The 27961-nt window shown below is 38.8% G+C and overlaps 1 protein-coding gene across 1 annotated transcript in view; it reads right to left on the minus strand.

Annotated features, from left to right (window-relative positions):
- Positions 1 to 27961, minus strand: part of GUCY1A2 (guanylate cyclase 1 soluble subunit alpha 2) — a 149986-nt gene that overhangs the window by 98302 nt on the left and 23723 nt on the right. Inside the window, exon 5 of the mRNA XM_057372510.1 lies at positions 22458 to 23176. Coding sequence (XP_057228493.1) covers positions 22458 to 23176 — 719 coding nt within the window. The remainder of the gene's footprint in view (positions 1 to 22457; positions 23177 to 27961) is intronic.

Raw genomic sequence — 27961 nt, forward strand, 5'->3', positions numbered from 1 at the left:
AAAAAAGCACTCCAGACCTGAGCAATTTATGGACAACCTTTATAAGGAAAAACACACAAGACTTACTAGCAGTGTGAAGCTGAAAATTAAGAACTGTGAAGAATATTAATGAAGATGCCATAAAGACCTATGTGACTTTCAAGCTTATGACTCCAATTTTCAAAGAAGTTAGGTTAACAGACTTCATTTACAGCAAAGATCCTGCTGAAAATACCGAATCAATGACATTCCTTCAAAATTTTCAAAACTCTCTGGCATTTCTAGAGAAGATTTTCCCCATGCTACAGATAGACAATGTGCATCTTTGYACTAAATTCTCACTTCTGAATCATAGAAGTAATAAAACAAATCAGCCTTCAATTGATAGCAAAAGTATCAATTATATAGTGAGATAGACCCTTATTCCAGCTGATCTGTGAAATCCAATAGCAGTAGAAGAATCCAAAAGCACCATAAATGCAGAGCCTCTTCCAGCTGGACCACAACTTAAACACTCATCTTTATAATGCATAATCTGAACATTACTTTTAAGATTCTTCTCCACATTTCATCTATTGTATTGAGGTTCAACCAACACACAAAACCAAAAAAAAAAAAAAAACCAAAAAAAAACCAAACCTGGAAAAATTGCTCACAATTGCAAGTCAAGGTGGCACTTTCACCGAAATGTTAACTGCACTACATGTTAATTATTCCAAAGCTGTAAYGCAGGACTCAGCAGGAATAATGATTTACATGTGCAATGTTATTAATACCACAGTATATCTTCAATGTAAATCATGAACAAAAGACAGATAAATAAAGATCTTGCCAGAATATTTTGCTTTAAAAATAACAAGGGAAAAGAAAATGGGAATTGGGTAAAATCCAGGGTAAAATTGGGGTAAATGCAGCAAAGGTGACCTTTTCCATGTGAGAAACCAAAGTAGCAGGGCTATGGCATATTTGTATTTAACAAGCTATAGGTAGACAAAACCAGCATGCTATTATCTTGCAGGAGGAATATTCATAAAATGCATACAAAGCCACAGAAATACTAGGTTTGGAGCCATGTTGGGTACAGGAATTCCATAATAAAAGTACACCATGAAGAAAGCAGCTATAACCTCCTATAACCCATGCTGCAGGACATGCTTTCCTTCACAATGATTCTAAGGTATCACACTCAGCAAAAGCTGTCCCAACCACTCCACATTTCCCAAAGAGTGTGGAGGTGAACTGTTAGTGTGGCACAGTGCACACCCTACAAATAATCCAGGTCCCCTTATGGAAACACTTTCATGAAGCTGATTCTTAACATCCCATAGCTGTACCTTTGTACTGTGGTCTCCAAAGTAACATAAATATGCATGAGTGCCACTCACAAACATGAAGCCATTTACTCAATCTGTAATACAACCCTTGAAACACTTTAAAAGTCAAGAGCACGACCATCTTCTGGAGGGTGCCCTTTGCATTAGAGATGTCAGGTGTTGTAGGCAGAGAGAATTTATGAATGTAATTCTACAGAGATGAAGAAATATGGGCAAAGTCACAGAGTGAACAAGAACTGAAAGTTCAAGCACACCACTRCTTAATAACGAATCTCTGTGAATAAAAAATGTTAATGAAAATGCTCTGTAGAAAAAAATATATACCAAAAAAGTTAATTTAGCTTTATTATTATAATCAATGGGGATGGGATGTCATGATGCCACCTCTTCTTGTGAAGGCAAAGATGACAGAGGGCAATGCAAGGCACACAGAGAGGTATTTAACCATGTCACCATAGGAACTGTTCTGCAGAAGTGTGTAGGAGCAAAAGAGCTTGAGTGGTGGGGAAAAAAAACCAACAAACCAGTAACAAAAACCTGAAATGTAAAAATCAACTACAATGTACTGTGGCTGGAAGACAGCCCGAATGTGTGGTGCCTGAGTATATCAAGATGAGAATAGCAGCCTGGTTCAATGCAATGCAAAGGCACTGCAGATGCAGAGAGAAATATGCAGCAATCACAGAAGGGAATTTTAAAGCAATCCAGAGAACAATTTACAATGAGAAAAAATACATGTCTTCCACACATGGCAGTGGAAGCAAGCTGTGTTTCCTTGGAAACATCAAAACAAAAGTTATGTGACTTTCAGTCAGCAATATTTCCTGAGACAGTATTAGGACCTACRTTAAAAGTTTGATCTTAGTATTACGTGCATTTTACGTAAATCAGAGTAAATACTCTGATATGAGTAGAATAATTCTGGTATAAAATSAGGGACTTGTTTTTCAAATATGGAGTTAGTTTTATTCACTAAGATTTGTTTTCATTGTTACCTGGTTTCAAAAATGGGTCTACTCCGATCCTTACATTTCTTCAATAATTGTAACACAAATTCAACCTGGGATTTTTGGCACATATTTACAGCACCTCAAATCAAATATTTTTGGTTCTGAGCCACCCTGAATGTCATAGATTTAAAATGTCAGGGAAAAATATTTATGCTAATTCCTCTTAATAAAAAACCCTAAGCATTGAATATGGCTTTCRAAAAACAAAGCAGTAGCAGCCAGAGAAACAACATAACCAGTCAGACACTTAAAGAAAGCACCCAGAAATGCTCATGCAGTGAGCATCAGCTTTCCATACACATCACCTCAAACCTCTGAGCTTTCAACAGCTTCACTGGGTCGGGACAGAAGAATGTTGTAAGCTAAGCCACAATTGAACTGAAGGGGAGAAAGAATATGACGATTCCCACTGATCTCTAATGTCACCTAAAAGTCTTTTACATTAATGAAAGCTTCCTCTGCCCAGGGCACRGTCATCTATATCGTGTATCTTGTAAGAAGCCATCAGGACTTCCATTACTGTGCCTTAGGAGTACCTTCAACACCTTGCACAACAATAAGCACACACATGATAACAACAAATGCATTTAAACAGGAAGAGAATGACTCCAGCCATCAGGGTAGTAACATATCGGGACATTCTTACAAGCAGAACTGGTGAAAAAATAAAATCTGAGCAATTTAAAATGGCACTTGCTCATTTTATGAAAAATTTAGCTGCAATCACAGGAAATTTGAGCCTTTAGGGTCCTAAAAATAAGCAGTTACTAGGATTATAATGAAAAACAGTCAACATAATAAAATTTTTGTTTAGTAAAGTCAGAAGAAGCAGAAAAACAAAAAGAATTGTTACTGAGGATTAAATGGAAAATGAGAATACCTAGAAYATTGAAAAATGAGTAAATTATGGATTGGACTGATAGGAAGACTACACAGAGGCATTAAAATAGTTGAATATAGCTAAAACAATGAAGAAATKAGCTGAACATTGCTACAATCTTTTAGATAGGTTACTTGCTAACCTAATAGCTGTGAGCAATTAATTTATTCTTTCTAAATTATGTCCTTGTTAATTACAAATGGGACCATTGCCTAGTTTACTAAACAGAGCTGATCTGAAACACAGCTAATGTCTCTAATGTGTCCCATCAGTTGCTAATTTGCTATAGAGTGACTCTAAACCAAAACTCTCAATTTGAAAAGTAAGTATTATTAGTTATGAACTTTTTAAAAAGCTGGTTTGGGTTTGAAATAGAGAAATAGAGTGACATTACAAAACACTAAATAAAATTTAGGTAATAAAGATTTCCATAGAAAGGCTGCTGAGTGTTTTACCTCTTAGAAAAAAGAGAGGGAAAACACTACATCAACTGATATTATTAAAAGCAAGGTGGAATTCTAAAAATGTGAAGGGATAAGGAGGAAARCAGACTTTTTAAAATGTTTGCCAGGCTGTATAGCCCATTAGATGAGTGCATGAGGGAGTAATAACTAGTCTCATAAAAACAGATTCAAATGCAGGTGCATGTGTGGTAAAATGAAATCAGAAGAGGCATCTTCAGCAGAGCAGCACCACCCTCATGGTCTTGCCCAGCGAGAGCCACCACACTCAGCACCCAGGATCACTGCTTCCTCACCCAGCAGCCAAGAAACAGCTTGTGTGCCTATTATTTATAAATTTTGGAATGTTGACGTAAATTCTGAAGAACAAAGTCCATGAATTATGCATTCCTTGATTCTGGCAGAGATGTGTTTTTATGTGCGAAATTTATTTTTCAACATTTTAGTGTGGCTAGGAAACTAATTAATTAGACTGGTACTTTGTTGTGCTCTATAACAGAGAAAAAAAGATGATCCTGCCTCAAACAGTATAAAGTCCATACTAAGTTTTAAGGGTTTTTTTCTCAGTCAGATATGAATGTCAAACTTTTATCTTAAATTCCATTTCTTCCTTTCTTACTCTGTCTGAAATGGATCGTGCTTCATGCAGTCATTAATTATCATTCATAAATAYTCTTTATTTCATTAAAGCAAGTCAAAATGAACCAAGAATTAAAGGACAGATTTTGCTTCCAGCACTTCATACTTACCCTGTTAACAGCTATAAGCAGAATTTTTGTGTGTGCTTCTAAGACTCAGTATCACTGTGAGAACAACGCAGACCTGCCTGAGCAGGAGTACATGGGGACATATCCCAGAAGGTCCCTTTCCATAAATCCTGCAAGGAGCTAGAATTAGCCCAGTCCCTTTGCATCCTCAGTGCAAGCTGAAATTCAAACTTTCCTCTGTGTTATTGCTTTACCCTGGTGCTTCCGAGCATTCTAGCATTGCCTTACAACAGCTTTTCTCCTGATACCCATTTGCCATTAAATCTTATGTATTTTTAAAAAAAGAAATCATACTGGGTTTAATAGGRTAACAGTTTCTTAGATATTCTTAAGGGCTTTTAATTGGAAGGGCTTTCTGCTGCCCCAGCAGATGGATTCAGCTCAAGGCCTTTGTTTACCRGATCTGAGAACAAACTATAAATGGTTTGGACTATGAAAATGATATTGGGACTGCTGGTTTGGCCTTGTGTCAACACATAGCATGGCTTATCTTGCCATGTTGTATTTAGCCAACAGTTTCATAGCAAAACAAAGAAAACATTTTGTTCTTATTGGATATTTGAAATGGCCAAACACATCCACTTTCTCCAATCCTAGCATCGTGTTTATTGCCATAGCTTATCTCCCCTGTGAAAGAGCCCATTAATAAACAAATAATATTTACACAGTCACATCATAACTGAAAAAAACACAGAAAATGTCAAATGTTATAACTACACTCTAGTCATCAAGTTATATGAGAAAAATTTAGACCTTTTAAAATAATTTTTCACTGTTCTTTTTTCCCTTCCCACTTACAGCACTGATGACTTTTYTTAGTTAAAGAGACAGCGAAAGCTTCTACGTTACATTGCACAGTGAGGTAGTTTGAGGCAGACCAGCCTCTAKGGACTGTAAAAGGAAAGGAAAAGGAAAATATTTTACATTAAACAACTCATCACACCTGCTTGCCTTACAGATCAAGCAGCCTGGGTGCTGAGCTTCATGAATGGGCCCAACAGGATAGGGCTTTTTTCCCTCCAATCCTTGTGCAGAAGATGGCAGGATTGCCAGATGTATAAAAAGGATTCAGGACATTATTTTCATACAAACAATATTTGTTTATATCTTGTTTCAGATATGAAGATAGAGTTGGAATAGCACCACTCCACTTAGTACTGTGCAGTGCATAATAYATAGTCTCCTACGGATTTACTCAGAATTCTGTACAGACTTTGAACACTTACTTTTACAAGAAAATCACACACTAAATGGATTATATATGATTCAAGAGATCTGTATTTTCAAAAACAACAGAGAAAAAAAAAATTAAAACTCTTATTAAAAGCTGTGTATTAAAAGCATTAGGGGAATTTGCCAGCCAGTTAACAACAGCATCACAAACCAGTGATGCCCAATAAGAAACAAGGGCAATTCAAGGGCAAATCTACCCATCACACCTGCTTCCTCCAAGGCCTACTGTCCCAAACAAAAATCTAAATTACTGAGAGGTAATATTTCATCTAAAGAAGGCTTTTAACGCAGTGCACATGAAATTGCTTTTCATATCCTATATGAAAAGGAAATAAATAAGGTTTATTTGGCAAGATGGATTCAGAGAAAGGAACTGCTTCATTTGACACTGGTAGGCAAAAACTCTTCAAAAGAAAAATTTTGCAAATGCCTGACARGACACAGGTACACTACACCCCATAAACTCCTACAATCTATGTTTACTTTTCATTTCTCAGCCTTTCTCCTGAAACAAGCATATATAAATAATTATATATATGGCCTCACTACTGTTTTTCCGTAAGTGTGTCTATGGAAGGTGCACTGTGTTACAATGTGCAGGTTATAATCAGCTAAAGAGCATGGTTTAAACAAGGATTACATACATTATGCTTTTCTGAAAGCAAACATGGCTACATGCCATATTTTAAATCACTTAAGATATCATTTTAAAATATAATATTATTGACAAATTCAGAAGTAAGAAAATTTTGAATTTTTAAATATCAGCAGTGGTATAGCCAAAATACGTGCTGATGACTTTACTCACRTGTTCCTATTTACTTAGCTGAAATCTTTACATAGAAAATGAAAACACTTCAATGAGAAATAAAAAAAGAAATCAAGCAAACTGATACTCTCAAAGGTAAGTACATTGGTGGATTATCRGCTGCATTACATCGCATAAGTAAAAAGATATTCCTTCACCCCCTCTTTTCAGACTCCTTTGCAAAGCAGATAAAAAAGGCTGCCATAGAACTGCTCCTTTTCTCTTAAACAAAATGCAAAAATWCAGAAAATCAGACTTTCTGAATTACAATTCGATTTTAGTTGTACAGCATGATGGTCTGTAATTCCAACAAAAGGGTACTTGAAGGAATAAATTTTTGTCTGTTTTCACCCTAGCTAACATCCCATCTGCCTCTTTTATAGTAATTTCCACAAATCCTGTTGAATTTACTGGAGACAGGACATTTCTTCCGATGAAGATCAGCACTTTTAATCATTTGTGCACCAAGCTCTTGTTYGAGTGCCGTGCCAAATACAAAACTCTCTCTGGCTATTTCAGCTTGTTCTTTGCCTATATAAGAATTCATTTGTTTCCTACAGCTTTTTAGCTTTGTCCAAATCCCAATGTTTTGCAAAAATTATCTRTAACAACTTATTAACAGTAAATGGGTCCCAGTAACTAGGACACTCAGGTACACTTTTCAGGATGTTTCACATCCCAGTTTGAAACAAACCTTCCACTCCCACTCCTCTGGGAGAGGTTATTTTAAATCTAGATCACTTTTTTGAACAAGAGCAGAGTTATATTATTAGGTTCTTCTCACAGATCTGCAGTAGAAGATTGACAAACACCCTTTACTTATACATTCCTTCAAAGGGAAAAAGCCTACAAATTAAATTAAGTCTTTCTCAGTCTTAATTCTGCTAAGGGGAAGATGAGTTTAGTCATGGCCTTTCTTATCTGCTGTGGGATACCAATCCTGTTCAGCAGAATGCCTTATTTTTKATAATTTTCTCTAACTCAAGTGGAAAAGCACCAGGCAGCCCTTAGGTACACTACTACATACAAATACAAATACTTGAAGAATTACACAGGAAAAGATCTTTTAAGGTTAAATACCCAAGGCTTTTTTTTTGTGATTCACACRTCACTTCTTTCAAAGAAGTAAGCCTCATGCTTAACCTATGCAGGGATCAAAAACCATCTCCTTTTTCCTGATGCCACAACACATTATCAAACACCGATCATCTGTACAATCTTCACTGCAGCAGACACAAAACAGAAACACATGCAGATACTATAAAAATGCTAATAACTCTTCAGCTTGTTARAAAATGGAATCTGTTTTTCCTTCGCATGTAATCCTTCTGCTTCCCCAGTCACACGTGAAAGCTCTGCTTGAACAGCAACCACTAACACTGGCTGCATAATCCACCGGATAAAGCAATTACCAGAGGGAAGCTTAAGGCCATCTCTGATCTGGCAACTAGTTATTTCTGTCATTAATTTAAATATTGCATGGCTGGGAAAAGTGTTACAAAAAAGTCTCCTTTCAGGAAAGGACCCTCAACAGGAGAATATTCTCGCATCTGCTTAAAGAAGACTCCCTAGTATCAGCTTCTGTGAAGACTATTCAAGGGGGTAAAAATTTGCATTTTAGATGACTGACTGGTACAATTATTTCCAAATACCTGGGCTATCATAGCTAAAGAGTGGAGGCTTCTCACCAGGCAAGAACCTGGAGACCCTGAAGAGCTGTGCTTTGTTCAAGGAGAAGCATRTTGCACATGTAAGCCTTGCCCACAGAGAGGGGAAGAGGAGGATGCCCCTGCTCCAAACTGCTCACGGAACACTAATGAGATGAAGGGAATAACAGACAAAGGGATTAGAAAGTAGTCAAATGGATAYGTACAAGTCCAAGAATACTTTTTCAAAACATCCAGTCTTCACAACAAGTGAAGGATCCTGGTTTAGAGAGGTGAGCATGCAAAGTGTGAGAGAAAAGGTCAGAGAAGAAGACAAATGTGCTGTTTGCTTTGCATGTAATCAGCTCATTTAATTACTTATTGACATAGTTAATTTGCAACATTATTTTAAAACACATTTATTCTTCATCACAGCTCTTTGTCTTGAGAGGAAGTGGTGTTAGCTGTCTGCTAACACAGAATGACTGGTCTGACTCAACCATGCTCAGCTGCAACAAGATTAGAACAAAAGGATATCTGTAACCATTTCAAAAAGCAACAAGACTCAGGCATGCAGCAGTGGTCCCCACTCAGCTGGGATATGGAAGGAACTGAAAAATGGAACTTCCAGCTGAGAAACAAGAGCTTACCCAGATCTACAACATCSCTTCCTCAATGTAATCAGTCTGGAGGCAGACACACTTCTGTAAGATCATTAGCTCTTAACCTGCCGCTCATGTTCTCAGAGAAATCTGGACTGAAATCTGTAGAAAACTTCCATGCCCAGGGAGCCTCATGAGGCTGCTTTCCTGGTGACACTGCTTAGGCTGTTGACCTGCTCCTGGGGACAGCTGCAGAATGCTCAGCCAACCTGACACCAGCATGGCTCAGGCMATGTCACACTACCAGCCACGACTTGGCTTCTCATTCTCTGGCCACATTACCTCAGCACAGAGGTGGATGGAGCTCATCCACATGTTCCAGCAAAAAAAGCACACTGTATTTTATAGTTATTTGTGTGCCCACTATGTTGCTGGCCAATGGCAAGTTCAATGTGCCAGAAGAATGGGCTAACACGTCCTTCAGAGTTTTTTTTTTTTTAACACGTCCAGCAAGAGAACTCCCATAGAGGCAGCTTCTTGGAGTGAAGATTCAATACTAAGAGCTTTGCTGAGAGAATATTTTGTAGAGAACATTTTTATCTGTGCCACAAAATAGCTACTAGATAAAACTTTTCATCATCTCAAACACTTCACTCGGTGCTGATTCCCTTGGCAGACTGCAGACTAATTCCTTGTACATTATGAATTTGTAAAATAAAACCTGCATTAATGTATATTAAGATTCATTATAACAAATATTTCAATTAAAACATCTTAAGACAGTATCTTGGATCTCCCCTATTTTCTTGTCTATTTCTTGGTCCAATTCTCCTTGGCTTCACATAGAATTTACATCCTTACCCAGTCACCACTCAGAGCAGCATTTGACAACTCACTGCAAGATCTGTTAGTGAAAGGAGCCTCGGCTTTAGCCTACAAAAGACATTTGTAGMTGAAAACAGATCTAGAAATAAACATTTGGGTGGGTGATCAATCAGTGCTTTCACCTCATAATTTTGTAGAGCTGTACTTTGGCATAGGTGCAAAACAACATATTAGTCACTTCTGATTATTAATTGGTGATTTTTTTGGATACTTACCATAATTAATGGTACAATTTCTACTTCTAGTGGCTATAGAAAGTGGCTATCAAATTAACACATTCAAAAATATGAAGCTTATACAACATTTTAAGTCATAATTTGTTGAATGGTAAATTCTTTTTTTAGACAAAGCGTTTTTTTCTAAAAAAGAAAAGAAGAGGATTATTTATGATTGCATCTCTTTCCAGCTAAAAAACCACAGCAATACCGTGTTGACGACATTAACAACTCCTATTTAGAAACAAAAGTCTAATTCCCAGAACATGCCATATGGACCGCTTCTGTAACCAAAAGAGTTTCATTCACAAGGCATTTGTAGGAGAAGCCATCAAGTATATTTTCTGCRCTTCATCATCATCATTGAAAGGTTTAGGTTGGAAGGGACCTAAAGATTATCGAAATCCACCTACCCTTTCATGGGCAGGGACACCTTCCACTAGACCAGGTTGCTCAGAGCCACATCCAACCTGGCCTTGGACACCTCCACGGATGGAGCATCAACAGTTTCTCTGGGAAACCTATTCCAGTACCTCAAAGCAATTAACATCTATTCTAAACTTATTCTTTCTCATTTTAAAGCCATTCCCCCTTGTCCTGTTCCTACATGCCCTGTAAAACATCCCTCTCCAGCCCTTTTGTAGCCCCCCTTCAGGCACTGGAAGATGTTATAAAATCTTTTGTGGAGTCTTCTCTTCTCCAGGCTGAACAGCCTCAGATCCCTCAATGCCAAATGAGACTTTATTTTCCTCTCCAGACTGAAAACAAATACCTTCTCCCAAAGTAACCCAGTTGAAACTGGGCTGATAATAATTAGTAGGGCAAATCAAGATGTAACATCTTATCCTGAGCACAGGTACCAGGTTTTGGTCCCACAGCAGCAGCATAATACATTTAGTTTAGAATTGTAACTTGATTTAAGTTATCAGTTAGGGGTCAGGAGATCCTGACCACATCCATTGGTACTTCTCTTTGGTTTTATGCTGTCATTTTTATATTCTTTGTTTTTATACTCCTGCACACCTGACTACACCAACACTCACAGAGTGAATTGGTAGCATTCTACTAAAAAAATTTGTAATTTCTGGACAGTGCAAACAGCAGGTTGCTAGGATGGTTCTTCAAATCCTGCTGGTCCAGTATGACACCCTGGTGTGTTCAACACATTCATTGAGCCCCTATATAATTATATGACACCATGGGAAAAAAACGGAATCAGAGCAGTAAGTCAGTTATTTTTAAATACTGTTTATGTATTTGTTAGTGTTATTCCCATGTCCCTGGAATTCTCTGTGGAGCTCCCCATCACCCAAAATGGTTCCAAAAGCCTTTCAAGACCCTCTGATGCTGCTGAACATAACTAGGAAACCTCTCAGATGTTTCTGCATTTTTGGCTGACAGAAAATATTCACTGTTATTTTATGCTCCTATTCCCAGGAACAAATGCCAGAAACTGAATGTTCAAGACACAGAACAGAAGTTATCCAATAACTGAATTTGAAGCCTTCCTGAGCAAAGAGGAAATAGACTGAATCAGTAGTCCTCTGAGATGACTGAGAAAATCTGATGCCCTTTCAATTATATGTTCCATGCTTCTTTCACATGAAAATTAAACACTGCTTGCCTGCACAGCACATTGATGCTGTAGACAATATTTYTATAACAATTTTTCCTTTAACATGAAAAACTAAATACAGTTCAGTGAAGCTGAAAAATCAAAGTTCTTTCAATATGAAGTATCTCCTTCAATACCTGCCAAGCACTGGTATTTTTCCCCTTGGGTCTCAGTGGAGCTGGAATTAACGCAGCCTCATCTGTTCTTTTCTTGCTAGCTCTCCTCTACCGGCAGTAACAGAACTCTGGGAATACAGGGAGCCCCTGATTTCTYTTTCCTGACCTCTACCAGGTGCAATGTCCATGGAGGCAGAATGGGCCTTCACAGGGGAGTCATCCAAAAGTCTGCATGGCAAAGAATTCAGAGCTGCAGCAAGCACAGCCAAATCAATCCCCAGGCTCTGTTAATCCCCTCTGTTGGGTAACCAAGCGGAAAAAATATCCATAGTTTTACTAAAAAAAATGCAACAATTCTTTTTCAGCAAGTAAAATATAATTAATTTAGCATTCAGTGAGCATTCCCCATGGAAGTGTTATATTAATACAAGAAATCAGCCCATGTGAGATCAGTTTTAGTATCACCCCTTTCTAAGCAAGGCTGTCCTGTTAAAGAGAAGCTACTTGACAAGTGAAATGATACAACACTTCTTCTGGGGAGTAGGATCAAGAGGTGAATTTAAGCTGCAAAGACCCTCAGCATCGGTGGAAGGAGGGAACATAACTGCGCCCCCTGATCCATGCCTCGTGCTCATTCTGCAGCCCAGGGCTCAGCATTGCTGAACCTCCCTGCTCAAGCAGAGCCCAAACAGCAGCACCACTGTGAGCTGTTGTGATAGCCTACCCCCATCACACACGACAAAGAAGTCTGCCCACTTTGTACTTCCTTCCTAAAGTCACTGGGCATGGCTTCACTTCTGTTTTGGGGTAGGCACATCTGCCCTTCAACAGCCACGACTGAGGACTTTGAAGCTATCTCAGTTTGGATATCTTTGCCCATTAAAATATCTGCTTAAGAAACTGATTTATTAATAGACTGTTTCCAAATTTGGAGTCATTCTCAAAATTCTTTCAAACACAGCACTGGCCAAATATTTTTACAATCTAAGCTTTTATTTTATGAATTTTCAGAGAAAGTTATCTTTGCATTCTGTCAATGTAAGCCTTTTTTTTTTTTTTTAAACAATTCAATATACTGTCTGTACTTTTCAAGGAGGATCCTCTAGACCTGCATTTTCATCAGAACAGATAAAGCTACCAGTTCAAACTTTGAGGAGGGAAGTACTAGACTGAAGTACTGAGACATGACATGATCAGATTCTACCAACTCCAGCAATGACAGCAATCCACTAAAGCCACTCCACTGGAATATTCCTAGGAAGACGCTGTCACAAAGATACAGAAAATAATAGCTAAGATCTTTTCATATGAAGATCAGACAGTAAGTTCATAACAGCCCCTTCTGGAAAAGGGAAAAAAGGATCAAATCCCTAAACTGTCAGAGAAAAAAGTTAATGTGAAAATGAAAATGAAATATATGTTTTTATTGCTGTAATAGTTGTATAAATCCTGCTCTTCCCATGAGCCCACAGCAGAATGAGAATCATTACAGAAAAAAACTGCTGTTCAGTGTGAACAAGAAGATCGATTTCTGTTCTTAGAAAGAAAGAAAGAAAATATACAAAGGAGTAAAACCTAATATATATAAAACTCACAAGACAGACAGAAACTTCATTGATCAAAACATTCAAAACAGTATTTCCATATGTCTTCATCTAGGACCACATTTTAAAATTTTTACATCTTTCTGAGGTGTTGAAATACCAATTGTTTATTATTTGTTTGCAATCTGCAAAGAATAAAAAAAATTATTCTTTTTTAAGAGGAAAATTATGTGTTAGGAATATCTTACATGCCTGTCCCGTTTCTATGGCAAAAGAGCATTTAATTCTTTTCTCAGAAACTCAGTCTAAGTCATCACTTATAAAAGCCAAAGGTTAGTGACAGGAAAAAAAATAATATAAATATTATTTTTTTTGTTTAAGTAATTTCACTTTCTTTAATAATGAAGAATTAAGGGGGGTGCTATATGCTTTTTTAAAGGAAATGTATCTTAGAGAATGTTGATAGTCTGGAGAGAATGTTAATATACATGGTTATAAAATGCATATTCAAAAAAATGAATAATGAAACAAACTACAAAATTTGGGGAATCCTTAGGACAGCACATTACAAATCTCTAAATTATTTTCCTTTCGTTAYGTTTTCTGAGCACAGGCAGAAGAGCCTGGGCTCATCCCTGTGCTCCCTTGAAGCAGTACCTCTGTGGTTTATGTATCTTCTATATCTAACATATTGGTAACTGAGATAACTTCTTGAGCATGCCCTAAAACCCCTCATATTACAAAGGAMTATTCCCAGAGCAGCAACTCCACAGTTCTCCAGCCACTGGTCTGCCTGGCTGGGCTGTACACTTGAATTGTGTCTCCATCCTCAACACTGTAAAGAATTGCAAAGGAACAGCTCATCCTGAGAGAGCACTCTGACCTCCCCAGCCGCTCCATCATTGCAGAGCACACACTGAAACACGGATCAGCACTGCTGGCATGGGCCACCTGCCTGAGCACAGGTGATCTCCTGTTATTGACACTGTCAGTCTCTTGGAAGACCCTGGAGAAAAGAGCAGGGTGGGTATCACACATCCTTGGCAAGAGTAAAAGGCAGCCAAATGCTGACGAGTCAAACTTACATCCAACACTGCTCAGAGGTGTCAGAAACACTGCATCTGGCTAGGCATTAGCAAATCAGCACCTGGCTTTAGAGTCCTGGCTTCTGCAAATCACTGTTMTCTCTCTCTTTCATAATACTGCTAATTATTCTTAATGCAAGGTCAGCTAAGCGTTATCTCATAGTAGTATTCCCTTTGATTAGAGTCTTATGACCTACAAAAGGCACAATGTCTGATTCAGCTACATTCTCAGAATATAAACAGCTCAAATGCAGGTACACATCTCAGGAAAAGTAATTTGCTGTTAACTGCCTATTCGGTCTGGGTCCATGGCCCAAGTAAAGTATCAGCAAAGTTTTTATTTCATAGACAGTCTCAAAACTTCAGTTTCGCTTCCATGGAAATAAAGCATAAAGAATCCAGGACAAGATGCATGCCTGGTGAGCATGAATAAATTAACATACTTAGAGCCAATCCAGGCTGTCAACTACAATTTAATTCAAAAGGCTAGATATTTATGAGATATGATTGGAGGAAACCAGCCAAGTAGTCAAAAACTGGTCCAAAACTGCTAAGCTACATTCAACACTATACAAGAAGGGAATCCCTTGGTCCTAATTTGAGGTTCGAAGACAAAATTTAAGGTGCAGGAAAAAAGTGATAAGATTCCTCTTTCGTGTAGGCTCTTTGGCCATGCAGGACAGTTCTGCAGGTGCCCAAGGGTAACTCAGGYTTGCTGTCAGGCACAGAGCATATTCCAGGAGTAATATTTGGCAATTGCCAACAACTGAAAGCTGACAAGACAGTGCCAGCCCCTCAGAGCAATAAACCCWATGCTTATTCTCAGAGGCAAACCCAGGTGCTCTCCCAGGCTCTGACTTCCCACCCACACACCTGAGAGAGCTCCTGCACAAAGCCCTCTCAGTCTACAGGGAGACACTCCAGCTTTCCCCCTTCTTTCTAAGTCCATTCAGCCTCTGCAAAAACACACATCAATAAACCTTAGGCTGGCTTCATGCATGGCCAAGTTACAAATGCCAGGACAGGAAGGAGGAAGGCAAAAAKGAAAATGTCTCTACTTTAATCCAACGATCCCAAGGAAAAGCGCTTCTTATTGATATCACACCCATTCAGCTTAGATGCCATGAAAAACACAGTCACTTTAGAACTCAGATGAGCATATGAGGAAAAGCATGAAAAAGCACTGTGAAAAACCAATACTTACTTTTAGCCAGTGGAACAGAGGTAAGAAAAAAACGCATTCCTGAAAATCAAACTGAGTTGTGTSTAAGTATTCTCATAATATAAAAATTAATGAAATGTATTTTGTTCCAGTAATGACATAGTGTTATTTAGAAAGCCATTCAAAAGTTTTTCAGCAAACAGAGAAATATTTTCATGTCCAGCCAGCTTCCTTATCAAAAAATGATACAAATACAAAAGAGGAAGAGTTTACCATGGAGTCAGATTGTTTTAATAGCCACTTCACTTAACAAAACAATTTCCAAACAGCTTCTTTGTTTTTCTGCTAATGTAAATGAGAAGGAAGTATTTCACCTTTAGACTGCTACACTTTTTCAGTCCTATCACTRAAAACACTTTAAAAATGACATTTTCATTGGCCTGTCTTAAAGGAGAAAAAAAATAACAATTCTGGGCCAGTTTCAGAATGTTATTAAAGTTCTCCAATGCACAGCTGTGAGATAAGGAAGTCATGTCATCCATTGTTTCCCATAACCTATCACAATCCTCAGAAGCAGTAAAGCCAGCCAATCCAATTCATCTGGAAARCCATCAAAGTCCATACAATGTTGACAAGCAAATGGGTGGGATATTAGCATTAGTAGAAACAGAAGACACAAATTTGATTCCAAGAGCTCCATGAGCCTGCAAAGCAGTGGGAGCTTAGTGTCAAAAGCTGTCTGACAGTGAATAAATCAGCTCTAGGAAAAATTAGAATTCCTAGATCATGAGTGACAGATGCCCCTTATGCCGGAATGACTTTCAGGCCATGTCATTTTAATTTTATTAGGAGAGGAGGAAAAACAKTTACAGAGCAAAAGCAAAACACAAGATTGTGTGCAGTAGGTTTTAAATTAATTTGCTAGTGTCAGGACTGCTTGTTTCATTCAGCTGGTCCAGAATAAAAATAGAGAAGAAGCAGATAAAGAATTGACTCTCAATATAWAAAGTGTAATTCCTGGGACTTAAAGAGCATTACTTTTTTAAAGTTTCCAATGATCGATAAAAGCACTTGGGAAAACACACTGGGAAAGTGCTTCGCTGAAGCAAGGGGCAAGCAGGCCGCTTTGCCAGCTGCTCCACTCTGCACACAATATCCACACAGACATGGCTGAAAGCGGCCAGAGAGGTCTCATCTCCACAGTTTCGAATAAACAGAACACCTTATGCCCACAGGATGCCATAGAAGCCGACAGTGTGAACTTCCCCTTGTTCTAATGGTGATAGAGAAAATTATGGAGGATTGGTCCTAAGGGGTCTATCCCATGCCACATCCTGGATACCCCTGCAACAGGATGTGCTTTCATCCCGTGAGAGCTAAAAGCAAGGAGGGTGGGAGGGTGTTTTATGGAAAAGAAGGATCATCAAAGTCCATCTCCTGGCCCTGCACAGGACACCCCAACAATCACACCATGYGCTTGAGAATGTTGTCCGAATGCTTCCCGAACTCTGTCAYGGTTGATGCTGTGACCACTTCCTGGGAAGTTGTTCCAGTGCCCAGCCACCCTCTGGTGAAGAACCTTTTCCTGATATCCAACCTGAACCTCCTCTGACACAACTTCAGACCATTCCCTCGGGTCCCGTCACTGCTCACCACAGAGAAGTGGTGAGGCACCATCAGTTGCTGCCCCTCTTCTTCCCCTCACAAGGAAGCTGTGGACTGCAGAGAGATCTCCCTTCAGTCTCCTCCAGGCTGAACACTCCAAGTGACCTCAGCCATTTCTCATTCAGCTTCCCCTCAAGGTTCTTCACCATCTTTGTTGCCCTCCTTTGGACATTCTCCAATTGCTTTATATCTTTCTTGTATTGTGGCACCCAAAACTGCCCCCAGCACTCGAGGTGAGGCTGCCCCAGGTCAGAGTAGAGCGGGACAATCCCCTCCCTTGTCCGGCTGCCAATGCTGTGCCTGATGCCCCCCGGGACACGCTTGGCCCTCCTGGCTGCCAGGGCACTGCTGGCTCATGTTCAACTTGTCATCAGCCAGGACCCCCAGGTCCCTTTCCCCAGCACTGCTCTCCAGCATCTCACTCCCCAGTCAGTCCATACATCCAGGGCTGCCCCATCACCCGTGGCAAATGCTCGGCTGACTGACCAAAAGGAAGTATTTGACTTGGAGATGGCACTTCCTCATGCCACAGAAGAAGGACTAGATGAACAACTACTTAGTTTAACAAAAAAAATGTAAATGAACATGGAAAATTCCCACTGGCTTCCATGGAATCAGCCTAAATTTTGAAATGAACTGTTGTTTATTMCTCAGAGTTTTTTTAATCTAACGTTCCAGATATAGAGTTGGGGGTTTTTAATCTTGGTTCTGGTTGGTTCTTATTTATTTTGCATCTCTCTAAATCAGTGCACTGGGACAAATTCCTCCTGCTGCAGTCTAGCTCATCTGCCACAAACCTCTGCTCCCCACTGACAACAGGCAGGGTGYTGGCACAGACAGCCTGCAGCATCAGTGGAGCTACAAAAAGCCTTCACTACCATTCTGCTGGACATTTTATCATTACAGAGTTGGTGTTTCTTGAAAATCTGAATTATATGTGGCATTTGGAATTTCTTGCAATATAAAAATTTCAGAGGCTCATTTTTGTCAAACCCAGTGGTTCTTATTTTAAATGCTGTATYATAATTTGTAATGAAAACTTTTTTCTTAATAAAAAGTACTTTATATCTAAAATTACTGAATAAAAAATGTAACTTGCATATATAATTGAAAGTAACTGTTTTGCCACAACACATTTTCTTGCACTGTTAATTGGGAAGTTATGAGTTTAATAAAATGGCGTATTCAGAACAAATACATCAGAAAAAAAAAAGCTTGGACACCTCCAGTAATGCAGTTTTAGGTGCCAGTTCTAAAGCGCYCAGAGCCTAAGTCAAAGGYCAGTGAGTATCCTTATAAAAACTGATTTATTTCAAGGGTGGAAAAGGGCTGTTAGTCTGAGCAGAAGAGCAGCAATASAAGGAAAATGCAGCTGCACAGTACATGGCAGGGAATGTAATTTCTCTCATGATTCACTTTCAACTTTCTTGCCAACTGCATGCCACATCACAGTTTCAGAAAGGTGGGCCCACAAGCTGGTGGGCACCGAAAGTGCTGGCAGGGCTCATYGTGCCAATCCATGCACCAAAGGGAMTGGCTCTGGACCGAGGCCTCAGGACAGTGGGTCCCTGCTGGGACAACCCCATGTCCTCTGTATCTGCCCGGCACTGATGGCTCATGAGTGGCACGTGAGGAGAACGTGAGCCAGAAGAGGAAAAGCAGGAGAGTCACTCCTTGTGTTCCCATTCAGCTAAAAATTGCAGCAGCTCCAGCCACCTCGCTGCACTGTCAAGGAAACAAGTATTTATATTGTGGCACAGATGGCCCCCGTGCATTAACGCCATCAGAAAATGACGGCTCAGGATGCACCTACGGGCAGCTTCCAGCCCCTATCTGGACAAGAAATGCTGGGGGGACAMCAAGCTGCACTACAGGCACAGCTCACCACTGGGTTACCAGCTCCTTCACGTGCCAGCAGCTCCACCTCAGTGCTTGACATGGATTTCAGAACACCCCATCCCACAGGCTCAGGCTCAGCCCTCTTAACTTAATTTCTTATTCCACATGTGACTCCACTAACACTCCCTGAACTTCTGTGAAGTACAGTTGTATTAAAGCTATAAGCTGTCAACCYCAAATGGTTAATTGTCACAATGAATGTATTTTTGAGTGTTGCAATAAATAATTGTTCCCAAAGAAACATATAGAATAAGTTTTCCTAGAGACATTAAACAGCAAACATTGTGACCTTGTTATTGTTATTCAGGGGTAATATGCACAGTTTAGAAAATCTGACCAAATGCTTGTGAAGCCCTCTGGTTAATAAGCATAAAAATGAAAAAAAAAACCAAAAACAAAAAAAAAAAAAAAAAAAAAAAAACCTAAATAAAAATGAAGAGTGAAATGTGAAGAAAACCAGAATGATTTTCTAAGGAGTAGAGCAACAGGACTCTAATGTTCCCTTCAGCATCTGGGTGTACCAGACTACAAGAAAAAAAAAAAAAAACTAACAAGCATTTAGCTGCATGGGAAAACTGGAAACAGACAGTGTTTGAAATCACATTTAAAGTTAGATGTCCACATTCTTCGGGTGGGAAGTTTGGGTTTTTTTGGTCCCTGCAACAATGGGATCCTGTAAATGCTTGGAGCTCCAAGTAACAGCTGGTGACAYACCAAACACACAAAACCTTGCTGAGATATTAATGCATGAGGCTGTGCTTCTGCAGAGGTGTATATTTTCAGCTCTGCAGCAACTGCTTCCTATCACCCATACCTCACAGGCCTYACATCAGAAATGTAAGGTGGTGTTACTCATTCCAGTGATCCAAATACCAGTAATTTGAAACACACAAATGAGCCTTTGAATAAACTGGACAAGAACTAAACACCCTGAAAGTCAGGACAGGAGTCTTTTTGKTTKTTTTTTTTTTTAATTTTGTTTGTAGGTGTTTATTTAGGGAAAGATCATGATTTGTGACTCACTTTTATATGAGCACAGAGCTGGTGTCATGACTAAATTAAAACCATTTTCTTATTTTGTCTTTCTCACTACAAGTCCGAAAAAAGAATATATGTATTGAAATGAAAATAAGTCTTTTGAAGAGAGATTGGAAGGTCCTTTGCTCATTCCAAAGCCTTTGAATGTTTGGGATTTTTTTTTTATGAAGGAAGACATCTGAACACAAGCTTTAACACTGCAGCAGAGTTGTCTGGGTCACATGCCAACAACTGCCATTTGAGGTAACCAAGCCTGAAAAGTGTTGGTTATTGCAGAGTCAGACTGGCTATTTTTTTTWAAAAAAAGACAAATAGCTCTAAGTGGGATGCAATTCCAATATGAACTGAATAGAGGTGTGTGGCAGAGAAACGGGAAAATGTCTAAACCAGTTACTATCACCTTCTAAGCAGGGTCATGCTCACTGCCTCTGATCTACCTGCTTAATATTCAACTTCCAAACAAGTGCTGGCGAATTGAAAAGAATTCCAAAATGAACTAAATGAGTGACATGAGCTATGGGAAAATAATTCAGCATGCAGTTCCCAAGGTTCAGCCTACTTTTTTTATCCATAAAGGACTTGAGCATGACCTAAACTGTATTGCTATGTCCCTCCTCTCAAAATCTATGTAAGCAAGTCAACCACAGGCTATGAATCTGTGACACTTTTTTTTTTTTTTTTAATAAGGCAATATCTAGCAAAATGCATCACATAATGGGCTTTTTTTTAACTATTCATGAGCAAAACATTTTTGAAAGTTCTTGTCAAATGGGTGAGACAGAAGGAAATACCTCTTCAGGAAAACTGATTTTCTGAAATTAATTACTGTGCCTGCAGCACAACAGCTCCCCTGCACCTTACCAGCACCCTTTTGACTCTCATTTACACTTTACTCTTCAAGACATAATTTTTCTCCTAACTGCTGGCAGGAAAATTATTTCCTTTACTGCCAATCCTTTCTAACTGCTTCTATGGTGTTAGCACTGACTAATTTAGAATCCTACCYCCAGCAAGCCCCACTCCTGCCACTTGTCCTAAGAGCTACTCACAAGCACATGAAACCTGTCCAAGTAAGACAATATTTCGTGCATTTAACTTAGTTAAAAAGGGAAACAGGCTTTGAAAGACTCCCTCCCCCACCTAACTTTCTTCCTCTTCAGAGTGATTTACAGCAGATTCATGAAGAGGAGAAGATGGTCAAAGGGCTGTGGCTCTGTCCAGGAAGAAGGAAGGTTCCTGAGAGGGATAGGCACRTTCTGCTTGAGGAAGGATCATGAAACCAGACTCTTTCAAAGGAGAAACAAGTGTGTCACAAGGTAGCTCAGAACCAACATCCTCAAACCTTTCACACCATGTTTCCCTTGTGTAATTCAAGGCTAGGATGACACTGAGGACAGATTCTGAAAAATAAACTCCCTTTAGATTTTAAGAAGTTTGAATTACGTCAACTAATACAAAATGAAAAGGTCTAGTTTGGTTCTCTTGTGGGAGCATGTTGTTTCAAGAGGAAAATGCACCAGAAATACATTTATTGTTGCCAAATTACAGTGACAAAGAGGAGCTGGAAACATTGCTGCTGTAAGAAYTTTGAATCATCACACAGAACCATAGAATGGTTTGGGCTGGAAAGGRCCTTAAAGATCATCCAGTTCCACTAGGACAGCAGTGTTTCCAAGGCACCCAGACACAAGCTTTCAAGACCTAAGCAAGTTTTAATGTTAGCATTAAGTACAAGTACTTCGGTGCATAAAACCTGGAACCCAACTTCACCCCAAAAAGCTTTCCGATAATGCAAGGACCAACATTGRGGCAAACTCCATTCAACCACTGCAGAAGTCCACGCTAAAGACATGTTCTCAGCTTACTCATCTGGAATGCACTGAACTCAACACAGGGCTCACTAGTTAAGTCAGCTCTCTCCCAAAACATTGAGGAAAGAGGCCATGTAGGAGTACAAGTGCCTATTTCAATGACTGGAACACAATAAAACTGGCATTAAATGATACTTGGTACCACTTAAAGCTCTGGCTTCCTTGAGTGCAGGGTGAGAGGTAGGAAGAATCACACAGGAAAGCAGCATTACAAAACAGAAAAATTAGATATAATAACGTGACAATGTGAAGCCTGCAGTGAGAATCTTTCAGAAAAAAATACTTACAGCTTGTCCCTAGTAAATGGCTTAAAAACTATTATCATCATCTAGCTGGAGTAAAAATAAGGATTAGATATGGGCATTGTGTAAAATTCCTCACCCTATTATTGAAACTGTACCGTTCAGCCCCACAGTGCAGAATTTTCTGAATGGAAATGTCAAGATTTGCCACAACTTCACAGGCAAAGCTTACAAATAATCTAGGAAAATCATTCACTTGGTTGGGGAATATCACTTAGCCCCTGTTTGCAAGGTGTGAGCTTTCCAGAGTACACAGGACTTGAGCTGTTTTTCTCCCAGCAAAACTCCTCTCCCACAAACACACATATAAGCAAATCCCCTTCCAAATTCACATTCTTACCTTATCTTTATTTTCAGAGTCAGAATCCTCAAGTTTGGTCCGAATGACAAAGGGTGTAGACAATCTCAGAAGAACTCGTTCAAATGTGGCACTGATTTTAGGAGAGACTATGTCAAAGCAGTCTTGGAATTTCAGGGTTTTATGAGTATCACATCTGAGCTGCTTCCTAAGACCTTCTCCAAGCTGGAGAATCAGCATGTTTGGATCAAACATCAGGTGAAAGGGGAAAGCTCTGCAGAAGGTGCTGATGCTAATCCTCAGGTCTAAAGGGGACTGGGAAGTTCCCGGTGGAAGTGCTTTAGTGGTATTTGCATTTTCATGTTCTTTGATAAGGAAAGTCAAACAACTGCAGTTACCTGGGTTTGTCCCCTCTGAACACAACTTATCATTCGTGACCTGCTCTACTTCTACATCCAAGCAGTAAATCTTCTTTGCTGCTGCTTTTATCATTCCTGTCATTGCAAATCCCACAATCTGATGTGGGTGAAAATAATGAAGCATGAGATTGCCTTCAGGGAGTTCTTTGCATAGGAAAGAAGGAGATTCCAGGGTGGCCTGTCTTCCAAATGAAGTCCTAATATGCTCCAGCAAAGCATCAAAGCCATTGAAGAAGTCTTGAAGGGTCCCACCKACAGCTCGAAGAACTCTTTCATTCTCGTCAAAGCAGATATTGAAGAATTCCTCCCCAAACTTTTCTTGCATTTCCTCAAATTTCAGACCTACAGGATAATGAGACACTGTTATCAACAACATAGTATTGTTACTGTGTCACATTTTCCCTTTTTCCTCCATTTGCCCAGTATTTTTCCAAAACAGTGAGAGCAGTTTTTTCACCAGATACCTATCCATAGGTTTCTGTGGTGGTTGGGAATAACCCTAAAAATGTCTTTTTTTTAAGTCCTCATTCTTCCAGCTTGCTGTCCCATCCAGCTCTTAGGGGGCCTGTCTCTTTTCCTCACTGGCAGCCAGTACCCACTACAACGTCCCTGACTTTTCCATTTCACATCCAGACCACTGTATGAATGCAACCAAACCTGGCTGCATCCCTTCCACTGCTGACCAAGCTACAAGTGAGGATTTTCCTCTTACAGCCCCCTGTTCACTCCCTCTGGGAAAGATCCAGCTCTCCCCAGGCTGAAGAATAAGCTACTGGGACTCAAAATCAGTTGTCTGGTTTTCCATCTACCACATAAAGCCCTGCAGTCATATTATACTTCAAATAGCTGGGGAGGGGGATTGGGAGTTTTGGGGGTTTTTTAACCAAAATACTATTCTGATTATAGGCACTGGGCACTGCCACAAGTTACAAAGAAATAATTACTTCTTTTTTGTTGCCTGCAATAGGAGAGCAAAGCCTTTTCATTTTAAGCTTCTGCCACATTCACCCATCTTTAAAAAAACCCTGCCTCTTAAGAGCAGTCTACACAGTTAGCAGATGGGACAGCTCTGTGATATCTCACAATGTCACATCAAGTTTCTGTCACATAAATTCAAAAGGTTTTGATTTACAGAGGTGATAAGGCTGGCATTGCTGAAGGGATGAAAAAACACCASTAATGGAAATTTGTATCAAATCCTGTTCCAGCTTGTTATTTACCATTTTAAGGATAACCTACAAAAAATAYTTTTGAGATGGTTATTAAGCATTTTCCTCTGTCTTATTTCAAGGAAGATACACTCTATTAAGTTTCATCAATGTATAATCCCCATATCATAGTAGAGTTACAAAATTAATCAGATGTTCATATTGTTTTAAGATGAAATAGAATAAAAAGAAGTATTAATCAGCTGTATGTGAATTGCAAATRTCCAGAGTTTTCAAAGGAAATTAATATAGGAATTAACAAAAGTTTCTTAACTACAATGAAATCACATAGAATTACATTTCAGTCAACTAGTCAAACACCTTAATACTTGTCTTGAATTTGAACAGAAATGAGTAGTTATTTCTTTCCTGAGGGCACAACAGGCCCTTTATTTTAATGTGTATTCAGCATGCTTTAAAACATTGGTGATATCCCAGCGGATCACTTAAATTCTCATTTTTTAGAATGCTTTCAGTCTTTTCAATTGGGAAGAACAGAGTGGTAAGTGACTTTTATACCCAAGATATAACAGGGGACAGAAGTCGTGCTGTTTGCATACAATAACCTTTAATAATCTCAAGGCAGTGTCTGAACTGCCTATGCACACAGGCATACTTAACACAWTATCCACAAGGGATTTCAGTGTTCCCTAGATTTGTAACTGCAACAATTTTTTTGTTGGGAATTTTTATATGATTAATAACAAATTAAAATGCATAAAATTACATATATAAATATGACAATATGACAACATGACAAAGCATATTTTACAAAAGAAGTAATGGCAGTAATTTGGAAAGGGTCACTCAAATGCCATTACTCATAAAGAAATTTGGTCACTAAACTAGGGTATTACAAAAATATTCCCAGGATCTTTTATGACCACAGATGGTCAGTTCTGCAGTTAAGCCAAAAGAAAGTACCTCTGGTACACAATGCCCCCTAATATCCTGACTCAGAAGACTGTGTGCCAATTCCTGACTCATTACGTCTGCATATTGTATTATCTCACCAAAAAATACTCACTRTAAKGCAAAAAGAATTAAATTCTAACCCWTACCAATAATRTCATAGCTGGATATTAATAGCAAGGAGATAAGAAACCATCAWATATGTATACGCAAACAGATATTCATGGTTTTAAATCTCATTGYTCTGCACAGTGAAGTGTGAGCAGCTTTCGAAGTCAAAGGGTAAAAGAGCCCCAGTCGAGCAGGGGCACCCAATGCTGCAAGATTTCAGAGGCCCTGAAAGCAATCTGGGACAATCACACAAATGGCCAAATAYATCCCAGAAAGGCTCCCAAAAGGAMAGCACAGGTGAGCAGCCTCAAGTGCATTGTGCARTTACAGAGGATGAGGTTTGCAGAACTGATCACTCCAGGACTTTGCTGCTCCACACATGAGCCTCCTCTCGTTATTGGTACTGGGAACTCCATCTCTGTATTTGGCCTAAGGTTTCACTGATTGTCTGAGACTGGTCTTGTTGTCCATCCTGGAGAACTGGCCATTCAAYCTGGACACACACACTGACTCCAAGCAACATGGATAATACTACAAAATTCAGGTAAATTACCTGGCTCGAGCACGTGCCCTACTTTTAAAAACATTTGAGCTTTGAATTGAGTTACACACAGTACCAGCAGAAAATCAGATCAGCTCTAATAGAAAAATGACTATGACMAAACTCAACCAAATTGCTGGTCTGTGTTGGTTGAGAATTTTCTCTATAAAAACAGACACTATGATATACTAAGAAAATTAAACTAATTCAAACAACCTTCAAAACAAAAAAAATATAATGTACCTATCAACGAAGTTTTTTTTTTTCCTAAGCCTTAACAATAAGAGACTAATTTTTGCTTGGAGCATGATGTTTATCTTTGAATTAAAAACATTTATTTAATAATTTCTTATGATACGAACACATATAATTTTTTCTGGATTTCTCTGTAAAGCTATCATCTTCAGTGTAAAGTGTCTTTGTGTAAAGTTGCACAAAATATTCAATATGTATTTTTACTGACTTATTCCTGCCTCTCTTATTGAAACAAATGATAAACAGATGCTCAACTAGCACTAATTCTGTATATATTTCATTATAAACCCTTTCATTTGCTACCATATAAACAATCCCAATCTTTTACACATCTTCTGTGGATTTTCTCCCTATCCCTATTTCTATACATACCTGTTGTGGTTTAAGCCCAGCTGGCAACTAAGCACCACGCAGCTTCTTGMTGATCCCCCCACTCCAGTGGATTGGGGAGGAGAATCAAAAGCAAAACTTTTATGTTGAGATAAGAACAGTTTAATAATTGAAACAAAAGGAAAATAATAAGTAATAATAGTAAGAGAAAATAGTAATAATGGTGATAAAAGAAAAAAATTAAAACCCACACGGCAAGTGATGCACATGCAATTGCTCACCACCGATGCCAGACCCTGTTTCCAAACCCCAACCAGCACCCCCATACAGGTAACTCCCCCAGTTTATGCTGGGCATGACATTCCAACAGCATGGAATGTCCTTTTGGCCACTTTGGGCCTCAGCTGTGCTGCCTCCCAGCTTTCTTGTGCCCCTCCTCACTGGCAGAGCATGAGACACAAAAAATGTCCTTGGCTTAGGATAAACAGTACTTAGCAACAACCAAAACATCACTATGTTATCAACATTATTCTCGTACTGAATCCAAAACACAGCACTGTCCCAGCTACTGACAAGAAATTAACTCTATCCCAGATAAACTCAGGACAATATCAGACTGGGAGATAGTTTTATTACATGTAGAAAAACCTACTTGCTATAAAAAAAAAACAGAACTCATTGTCTCTGTAGTGCAGAGACTTTATTATATATGGAGACTTCCATGACCTAGKTGTTATCTTTAAAAATTATATTCCGTATGATTTCCAATTTCAATGTGTAYGGTATTTCCTTCTTTTTTCTTTTATGATGAGAAAACACAAACAAAATAATCTTCTTATAACCTTCAGGTTATGCACCTATGTATAAAGTCCAATCTTTCCAAGCTCATCTCACATTCAATTGCTTTTMGGCTTGGTTTTGCAGTAGAATAATTCAAATTGAAGATGGCACTGAAAATGTGAGTCAACTTCTGTTCATCAAAACTAACAATTTGCTATTTCATACTGAAAAGCCAGCATTTCCACCCCTTCTTTTTCACTGTGAACCTCTAAGCAAAATTTTCATTCAGCTTCCCAGAAAAAAAAATAAAATTGATATCTATATGTGGGCCCAGCACTTCCAAATGCAKAGGGCCACTGCTCTCCCATATAACCTCATATGAATTTTTGGACTTTCATTATTCTAAATTTGTTTTCCTCCCGGAGAGGGATCTACTGTGTTCCTACTACTTAATCTACGTTAGGAAGACACATCACATGTCTCAATTCTAATGTTTTTTCCTTCAGTTTCTTTTTGTTGCCTTTCCTTACAATGCCACTTTTATTCTAGTCCATACTGGAGAGAAATTAAATATGYACATCGGAAATTGAGGCAAAGCAACCACACAATGAAAATATTGCTATAGGCTTCCACTAAAAAGCACTTTGAGATTTATGACAAATTTTTCTTTGAAAATGTGCCTCAAACACATTAAGAGAAAAAATCCTGTACTTGTGAGCCAGATCCAAAATTACCAAAGTCTTTAAGCATAGGTTCAAAGTACAAATTAAGCATTTCACTGAACTTGAGCAGAAATAGATGACTTCATCCTGTAATAACATGCTAGCAAAAGGTCTTCACTTTCTTTTCAGCAGTTAATGCAAACTCCAAACACACTACAAAATGTCAAGGARTTAATACTATATTTTTAAGTATTTTGTACATTACAAAGCAGAGAAATTAGATAAGAATCTGTTCCCATAAAGAAAATCACAAATCACAGGCTCTTCA

Source organism: Malurus melanocephalus, unplaced genomic scaffold, assembly GCF_030028575.1.
Source record: "Malurus melanocephalus ecotype Western Australia unplaced genomic scaffold, MMel_1.1 scaffold_172, whole genome shotgun sequence".
Classification (NCBI taxonomy): domain Eukaryota; kingdom Metazoa; phylum Chordata; class Aves; order Passeriformes; family Maluridae; genus Malurus; species Malurus melanocephalus.